The 9266-nt window shown below is 35.6% G+C and overlaps 1 protein-coding gene across 1 annotated transcript; it reads right to left on the bottom strand.

The window, feature by feature from the left end:
• Window positions 1-1757: 1757 nt before the first annotated feature.
• Window positions 1758-3859, bottom strand: LOC149174548 (LEAF RUST 10 DISEASE-RESISTANCE LOCUS RECEPTOR-LIKE PROTEIN KINASE-like 2.1). Its single transcript, XM_089422625.1, has 3 exons — window positions 3256-3859; window positions 3084-3128; window positions 1758-3004 (listed from the first exon to the last, which is right to left on the bottom strand). The coding sequence occupies exons 1-3, from the start codon at window positions 3749-3751 to the stop codon at window positions 1896-1898; spliced, it is 1650 nt and encodes a 549-aa protein (XP_089278751.1). The 5' UTR covers window positions 3752-3859; the 3' UTR covers window positions 1758-1895.
• Window positions 3860-9266: the final 5407 nt, after the last annotated feature.

Here is a 9266-nt window from a genome sequence, read left to right as displayed (position 1 = left end):
CATAAAAAAATATACATATGGGCCAATATATCATAGAGAGTCAAAATTCTCATTGCTCAATTAAGAACTAACTCTCACCTACTCTATTGTGTAAGACATTGAAAAAAACCAAAAAGAAATTGGGAAGAAACAATGTATATTGAGAAATTAGGAGCACTCATCATTAAATTGAATTAGAAAAAAAATGAAACGTATGATTCTATTTGACACCAGACTTGTGCTATAAACTAATTTTAACCCAGTGAATATTTTTCTTTTTCTAATATTATTTTAATTTAAATATATATAATACAAAATTATCCTCGTAATCATCCAACTCAATTACGTGGTTGGAGTTTATCCTTCATCATATCAATATTTAGATCAGTTGATGTATGATTAGGCACTTAGTCCAAAGATGGAATAGTCAAAGGACTGAAATTGGGAATCATGGATGGTTGGATGAGTAGGCATTTAGTCCAAATGGAAGAGTCAAATGATTAAAATTGGGAACATGGGTGGTTGAGTATAACTATCATTTTTTTACTTTGCCATATTTATATACATTCATAATGGTTATTATAACTAAATTATTTTACTTTCTATATATAGTTATTATTATAACTAAATCATTTTACTTTCTATGTTTATAATATAATTGTTATTATAACGTAATCATTTTACTATGTTTATAATATAATTATTAATTATAACTTAATTATTTTACTTTCTATATATAGTTATTATTATAACTAAATCATTTTACTTTCTATGTTTATAATATAATTGTTATTATAACGTAATCATTTTACTATGTTTATAATATAATTATTAATTATAACTTAATTATTTTACTTTCTAGGTTCATATTCTATGTTTATAATATAATTGTTATTATAATTAAATTATTTTATTTTCTAAATTCATAATTTTTATGTTAATATTTAATTATCATAATTTTTAAATTTATATTTTCTTTAAATTTTATAAATATAATTTAAAATAAATTTAAAATTTTGATTTATTAATAAATTTTATTTAAAATTAAATTTATTTTATTCAATTTATTTATAAAATATTAAAAAAAATTATTTACACATTTAAAAATATTATGTAATATACTTTAAACAACATAAAGTTACTATCCTACTTTAAAAAAAATTACAAACCAAAACTTAAAATACTTAGAAGGTCCCTATCACATCCGATCTTGATTACTTCCCAAAAAAACTGATATTTTATATAATTAAATTAGAAGAATTAAGTTCAATACTCATAAAATAACTTACCATAATATAATTTTTTTTATATATTAAAAATAATGAACTACCAACCAAAACTTAAAATACTTAGAATGTCCCTATAACATCCCATATTGATTACATCCAAAAAAGCTGATATTTTATATATTTAAATTAGAAAGATTAAATTCAATACTCATAAAATAATTTAGGATTATATAATCTTTTCTTTATATATTAAAAATAATAAATTACAAACCAAAACTTAAAATACTTAGAATGTCCTTATCACATTCCATCCTGATTACATATTAAAAAAAAAAACGGATATTTTACATATTTAAATTAGAAAGATTAAGTTCAATACTCATAAAATAACGTACAATTATATAATCTTTTCTTTATATATTAAAAATAATAAATTAAAATAGATAAACATATATATAATTAAATGAGATACACTATCTCCCGATATATGCCCCGATTACAAAATTTTTATTTTACACTCTACACTCATTTGTAACGTTATGAAATCTTATTAAAAATTCTTAATACCTATTACAACATAAAAATCATGTTTCCCTATAGAACCAAATGCGATGCTATTTTTGTTGGCACGCATTACAGAAGGGTCGCAAGTAACAATGCTACCATAAAACGACATTGAACAAGAATTTAAGTGGAAGATAACAATGGATTTACAGGTGCAGCGGTGGAGGAGGAATTGAACGGCAAGGGAGGATTGGCCACGTCGTCTTCATTTCCTTCCAACATTTGAACAACCCTGCTCATACTCGGACGATCTATGGACTTGTATTGAATGCACCAGAGCCCAACTTTAGTGAGTTTTCTCGCCTTCTCCTCATCTTGTGCTGCTATTACTCCTCCTCTTCTTAGTCTCATCCCCAAGTCCCCAGTTTCAAGCAGCTTGAAAGCCCACTCAGGAAAGTAAAACTGGCTGGAATTGGTAACCTTCCAATCGAAGTTCTTTCTACCCCCAACTATTTCTAGCAAAAGCATTCCGAAACTATAGACATCTGATTTATCCGTAACAGGACCCAGTTCTCTGTCACAAACCTCTGGTGCAACATATCCTGGCGTCCCTCTCCCGGCCGTCATTGAGATATGGTCGTCTCCCTTTCCACAAAGTTTTGCGAGACCAAAGTCAGAAACTTTTGGCGTGAATTCCGCATCCAGCAATATATTGTGAGGTTTGATGTCGAAGTGTATGATGCGCTTCTCGCAATCTTGGTGTAAATATGCAATTCCACGAGCCACACCCAAAGCTATAGCATACAATTGTTCCCACATTATGACTTGCGGCCTCTTCTCTTTTGCGGCAAATATTACTTTTTCGAGAGACCCATTGACCATGTACTCATATATCAGTGCGCTTGCAGGATTTTCGAAGCAATACCCCAACAGCCGAACCAAATTGACATGATGGATCCGTCCAACGGTGGCGACTTCATTCATGAATTGAGTCTCGCCATGCCTATGCCGGTCAAGAAGCTTGACAGCCACTAGAGCACCATTCTGAAGCTTCCCTTTATAGACCACACCAAAACCCCCTTCTCCCAACTTTTCTGCAAAGTTGTTTGTCATCTTCTTGAGTTGCGACTGCGAATATCTGGTTGGCATTTCATAAGCATATTGCTCTAGGAATTTCTCCACCTTTGAATCAGAGCTACGGGGAGGACGAAGAGGTTGTTTTCTCCTCTTGGCACAATACCATAAAAAAAGTACTGCTATCGCTATCAACGCAAGTCCCCCAATCGAGCAACCTGCGTAGAATGAAGAGGTTGAAATCAATATGCTCTTTGTCTAACCCCTAACAGAATAATGGATAGAAATCATATTCACCTATTTTAATCGCTGAATTTATCGAACGTCCTGGATGTTGAGGACCTGCAAGGATCCACATATTTTGGTAAGAGAACGCATACTCGACAGATCCGGAAACTCACAGAGAAGGCGAAGAATTCAAACACTTACTTTTGTAATCAAATCTGTAGAAGGTGATTGGGAAACCTACCATTGCGGGGGCATTCGTCTGGCTGGATTGTGCCATCGCCACAATAGCAAAGAAATATTGTCGAGTTCGATCTGTCATAACCACAACTCCCATTACTGTTCAAACAAGTGTCACAGCGTCGATCACTGTCCGGATCGACATTCCATGTGACCTTAAAACCCTGCGCTAGTAAAGTCCCAATGTTAATGGGCTCCTGAGAGAGGTAACTCTTATTACTCGGTAGTTGAAGATGGGTTGAACAGAAGCTTTCCCCCTCTGAGTCTAACTCTGTAGTTAAACTGTAGTACCAAACATCACCACAAAAGCTGGAATTAAGCATTTTTAATACATATTTGTTCCCATCAATTTGCTCGCAGTCCCTCCAAAATGTCAGAGTGGTGTATCCATCCGCCAGAGGAAAAAACTGATAGTCATACCCCCATGACTGATTGTAGTTACTTAAAATATTGCATGATTCACCCCCATGTATCGAGATTTGGTCGTTAATGACAGTCATGGTATGATCGCTGTTATTGCTCAAGAAAAGGGGCTCCGATATGCGATAATTATTTCCATCAATATAAACGCTAGGAGAGTTCGACACACAGCGAACCTGAAACTCAGGGTGACCGCAGCCGCTGTTAATTTCCCCAAAGGATACCCAAATGTAAAGCCCCCACATGTATAATTGCCACCGCATTGCTCGTAATAACTGCCGAGACATGATGTCGAGGAGCAGAAGCGCAGGTGCAAGATGAAGAAAAAGATAAACAGAGCGAGTCATTGAATTGGGAAAAAGGAGGTACTGATTCTCATGCTCTGCTCTGCTCTGTTCTTCTGTTGAAGATTATAAACACAGCAACAGGGAGAGGTGGTTGTTGAGGGAAAACGACATGCAATTGCGGGGAATATTTCAAAGTCAACAAGCCAATTGGGTTTTGGTAGTCTGCAATTTCGCGTCATATGAAGTATCGCCGTTGTTTCCACTGTCCATCAAGTTGGGTTTTTCAGGCTTGGTCAAACTTGGACGTGTGGGCCAGGTTCCACGTGTTGCACTGGTACCCCTTTCCATAAAAACTTAAATTAATAATGCGATAACAACTAAACTCCACGTAAATTAGTTAATTTAGATTATAAAATTTTCGTATTATTTATATCCTACGCACCAACTAACATATTATTTATATTTTACACGTCACCTAAAATATATTTAATTCAATAGTTTTAGATGATTTAATTAAGTCAATGTGTAGCATCATGCACTATTTAAAAATTATGAGAAATTAGTCACTTAGGACTGTTTCCCATAGAAATGGTCATAGATGAATAATTTACTTAAGGGAGTTGAATCCCAAAAAATAATATCTAATATAATGCACCCCAATACTTAACTAACATATTATTTATATTCTACACACCCATTAAAATATATATAATTCTGTTATGAAACCAACTCAAGAAAAGATAGAAAAGAAAGATCAATGCCTTAGAATTCAGCCTCTTCGAGGGAGCAACCTCCTTGACATTACATAAATGAACAATTCTTGGGTGATACAAATGACAAAACCTCCTTTCTACATATAGGACTCTAAGGAGTCACAATATAATCCAGCCGACCTAACAATAATAATATAAAGCCACAAAAATAATAATAGAGGGATTCTATGGGGCACATAAATAACAATATGGGGGTAATAGGGGCACAACAATATAAATAAGGGGTATAACTACAATAGTAATGGGGTAATCACTAGTATTATAGGGACCCAACATGCCCCTCTCCTCCAAAAAAGTGTTGTCCTCAACGCTTGAACAGTTCTGGATACTTCTGCATAAAATTCTCATCCTCCCATGTGGAATCTTCAGCGGATAAGTTCTTCCACTTGATAAGATACTCTGAAATTGATCGATTTCGTAGCTGTCGAGTTCTTGTTTCTGTCACTGCTTCCGGTTCCAATATAATTTTTCCTTCCTCGTCAAGTTCTGGCAATATTGTTTGAACTGGGAGCTTGTCGCCTATAACCTTCTTTAAACATGAAACATGGAAAACTGGGTGCAATCGAGAAGCTGCAGGAAGCTCCAATTTGTATGCCATAGTACCAATCTTTTCCAACACCTTGTACGGACCATAATACTTTGGTGATAATTTATTATCCTTCTTAGCTTGCTTTAGGGACATTTGCTTATATGGTTGTAGCCGTAGGAATACCCAATCACCTACATCAAAACTTCTTTCACTGCGATGTTGATCTGCCTGTTGTTTCATTCTATTTTGTGCCAACACGAGGTTATCCTTTAAGAGTTGGAGGACTTGTTGTTGATGTTCGATGTGATGTTCCACTGCCTGAACCTTAGAATTTTCTCTTAAATATGATGTGATTGATGGTGGTTGGTACCCATAAAGTGCCATAAATGGGGTCATTTTTGTTGCTGTATGGAAGGAAGTGTTATACCACCATTCAGCCAGAGGCAACCATTTGACCCATTGTGTCTGTTTATCAGATACAAAGCAACGAAGATATCCTTCCAAACATTTGTTTACTATCTCAGTTTGCCCATCAGATTGAGGATGATAAGATGAGCTATGAGCTAACTGAGTACCAAGACAAGAAAATAATTATGTCCAAAAATTTCCAGTGAAAATGGGATCTCTGTCACTTACAATAATCTTTGGGTTTCCATGTAGCTTTTGAACTGTTTCCATAAATGTAGTAGAAACTGTACTGGCTTTAAATGGATGTGATAATGCACAAAAGTGTGCATACTTGGTAAGTCTGTCAACTACCACCATGATGACACTCTTTCCCTCAGACTTGGGTAAACCTGTGATAAAATCCATTGAAACCTCCTCCCAACGTTGGCTTGGAATGGATAAAGGTTGTAATAGACCTGGTGTCTTAATTGTTTCAACTTTATTTTGTTGGCAAACCAAACATTCCGCCACAAACTTTTGAATATCTGATTTAAGGCCATCCCAAAAAAATTCCTTCTTAACCCTGTGGTAAGTTTTTAAAAATCCTGAGTGCCCTCCTAAGGGAGAAGTGTGCAATTCCATAAGAATCTTTTGTTTTAGCTGGGAATTCTTACAGAGGTATAAGCGATCTTTGTACCATAACGAATCATTTTGCCAGCTAAATGTATCAGAAGTACTGGAATCTTGTTGTAGCTTTCGAATAAGTGCCCACACTTCTTCGTCATTCTTCCATTCCTCCTTTGCTTCGTTTATCCAATCTGGTTGGATAATAGAAATGGCACACAACAATGCTTCCATATCCTCATCCTTTCTTGAGAGTGCATCTGCCACCACATTTTGCTTCCCTTTTTTGTAGATGATTTCAAAGTCATAACCCAACATCTTTGTGACCCACTTTTGTTGCTCTTCAGAGGATAATCTTTGTTCTAAAAAGTATTTAAGGCTATCATGATCCGTTTTTACCTTGAAGTGTCTTCCCATTAGGTAGGGTCGCCATTTCTTAAGTGCATGGAGTATTGCCAACATTTCCTTCTCATAAATAGCTTTGCTTAAAAACTTTCCCTTGATTGGACGACTTTCAAAAGCAATGGGTCTTTCATCTTGCATTAGAACAACACCAATTCCATTTCCTGAAGCATCACATTCCACAATAAAGGTTTTTGTGAAGTCCGGTGTAGCTAAGACCGGTGCTTGGCACATTGCCTCTTTAAGATGTTTAAAGGCCTTTGTTGCTTCCAGAGTCCATGAAAATGAATCTTTCTTCAATAATGTTGTTAGAGGTGCTGCTATTCTCCCATAATTCTTAACAAACTTGCGATAATACCCTGTCAACCCAAGAAATCCTCGCAGATGCTTTATGGATGTGGGGATTTTCCATTCCTTAATGGCTTTAATTTTGCTAGGGTCTACCTTAACTCCTTCATGAGATACAATATGACCCAAATATTCCACCTCCTGGACTCCAAAGAAACATTTGGATCTTTTTGCATATAATTGTTTCTCCTCCAATAGTTGTAGCACCTTGTCAACATGTTCAACATGATCCTTCCAAGACTTGCTGTAGATTAGTATATCATCAAAAAATACTAACACAAATTTTCTAAGGAATGGTTTGAAAATTGAATTCATCAAACCTTGAAATGTTGAAGGTGCATTGGTAAGGCCAAAAGGCATGACCAAAAATTCATAATGACCCTCATGAGTTCTAAATGCCGTTTTCGGAATGTCTTCAATCTTCATTCTGATTTGATGATATCCCGAACGAAGATCCAACTTGGTGAAGTAAATTGATCCATGCAATTCATCCAGTAATTCATCAATGACAGGAATGGGGAACTTATCTTTAATAGTGAGCTTGTTGAGCTCCCTATAATCTGGACACATGTGCCATGATCCATCCTTCTTGTGCACCAATACTACTGGAGCTGAGAAAGAACTTTGACTCGGTTGAATTATACCAGCCTCTAGCATTTCTGCAACCATACGTTCAATTTCACTTTTTTGGACATATGGATATCTGTACGGCCTGATGTTTGGAGGAACACTTCCTGGAATCAGATGAATAGCATGATCATGATCACGCATAGGTGGGAGACCTTTGGGAGTCTCAAATACCTTGGAATGATTGTCCAGGACTTTTTGGAGATCTGGAGAAATAGATGATTCCAATGTGGAAACATCTAGCGAACATAATTGTGCAATTACACCTCTTTGCTCCTTTTTTAGAAGCTTTGTCATGCCATTAGAGCTGATTATCTTTCTTGGTTTCCCTGCAATACCCCTTAATTCAACTTCCTTTCCTTCCACAGAAAATTTCATGAAAAGTTCTTGAAAATTAAAAGCTATTGTACCCAAGGATTGTAGCCATTGGACTCCTAGTACAACATCAGCACCTCCCATTGGAATGGAAAGCATTGGGCTAGTCAATACATATTCTCCCATGGATAGCTTGATATTATGGCACTTTCCAGAACAATTTATTGTTCCTCCATTTGCAATCATCACTTGACACTCTGGTGCTGGATATAGGAAGCAATTCAATTCTTTTGCTACCCTACAATGAATAAAATTGTGGGTGCTTCCTGAATCAATCAACACTATTACCTTTTTCTTCTTGATTTGTCCTTCTATCTTGATGGTTTGAGGAGTGGTAATTCCCGCCAATGCATTACAAGATATGGTCGGATTTATTTGTTCTTCATCTAGGCTTTGTTCCTGGAATATATCCTCTTCTTTTGACCTTTCTTGCTCCTTTTCTTCTTCCTCTTCACAATCTATGTAGAATAATTTCTTCTCAGCACACTTATGACCTTTTGTGTATTTGCTATCACAATTGTAACAAAGCCCTTTTGCTCTTTTTTCTTCCAATTGTTGTGGTGTCAACCTTGTAGGTTGTGGAAGACTATGGGCAACAACACTTCCATCTTTATAGTTGTGAATGGTATGCTTCCTAGTTGCCATAATTTTGCTTTCCATTTTTCTTGCTAACCTGAATGCCTTCTCTAATGAATCAGGTTCCCAAAGGCGCACATCATGTTGGATATTATCCTTTAAAGACCTTATGAACACATCAATCCTATGCTCCTCTGGAATATCTTTTACCCTTATGTTCAATTTTTGGAACTCCTCAATGTGCTCCATTATTGAACCCTTTTGTTTGAGACTTATCAATTGGCTAAAAAAAGTGTTGCTTTTTGTATCCTCATAATGTGCTATCAATTCTTCCATAAAAATTGCCCAAGTGATAAATTGTTTACGAGAACAAAGCCATTGATACCATACAAACTGATTTGGTTCCAAATATAAAGTTGCCATACGTACCTTTTGTGTGTTTTGCACATTATTGAGATCGAAGAATTGCTCCATCTGTAATATCCATGTGGCGGGATCCTTGCCATCAAACTTCCTCATATCGATTTTTGGAACATGGTGAGTCTTCGATCCAACAGTAGAGTCTATGGAATCATGATTAACATTTCTTTTGTTCTCATCATGAGTTTCCTTTAGTACTCTTTCACCCTTAGTGACCATTTCTTGTAGCAACTTATTCATATTTATC

This window comes from Pinus tabuliformis, chromosome 4_1 (genome assembly GCF_031772625.1).
Source record: "Pinus tabuliformis cultivar Carrire ecotype Pingquan chromosome 4_1, CPIR1, whole genome shotgun sequence".
Lineage (NCBI taxonomy): Eukaryota > Viridiplantae > Streptophyta > Pinopsida > Pinales > Pinaceae > Pinus > Pinus tabuliformis.
Note: the sequence above shows the minus strand (reverse complement) of the source record. Positions and strands in the feature narration are given on the sequence as shown.

Coding starts and splice junctions, on each gene's coding strand:
- LOC149174548 (XM_089422625.1), bottom strand. CDS start 3,751: ATGACTGTCATTAACGACCAAATCTCGATACATGGGGGTGAATCATGC. Junction 3,129..3,255: donor AGACGAATGCCCCCGCAATG/GTAGGTTTCCCA, acceptor GGATCCTTGCAG/GTCCTCAACATCCAGGACGT. Junction 3,005..3,083: donor AAATTCAGCGATTAAAATAG/GTGAATATGATT, acceptor CATTCTACGCAG/GTTGCTCGATTGGGGGACTT.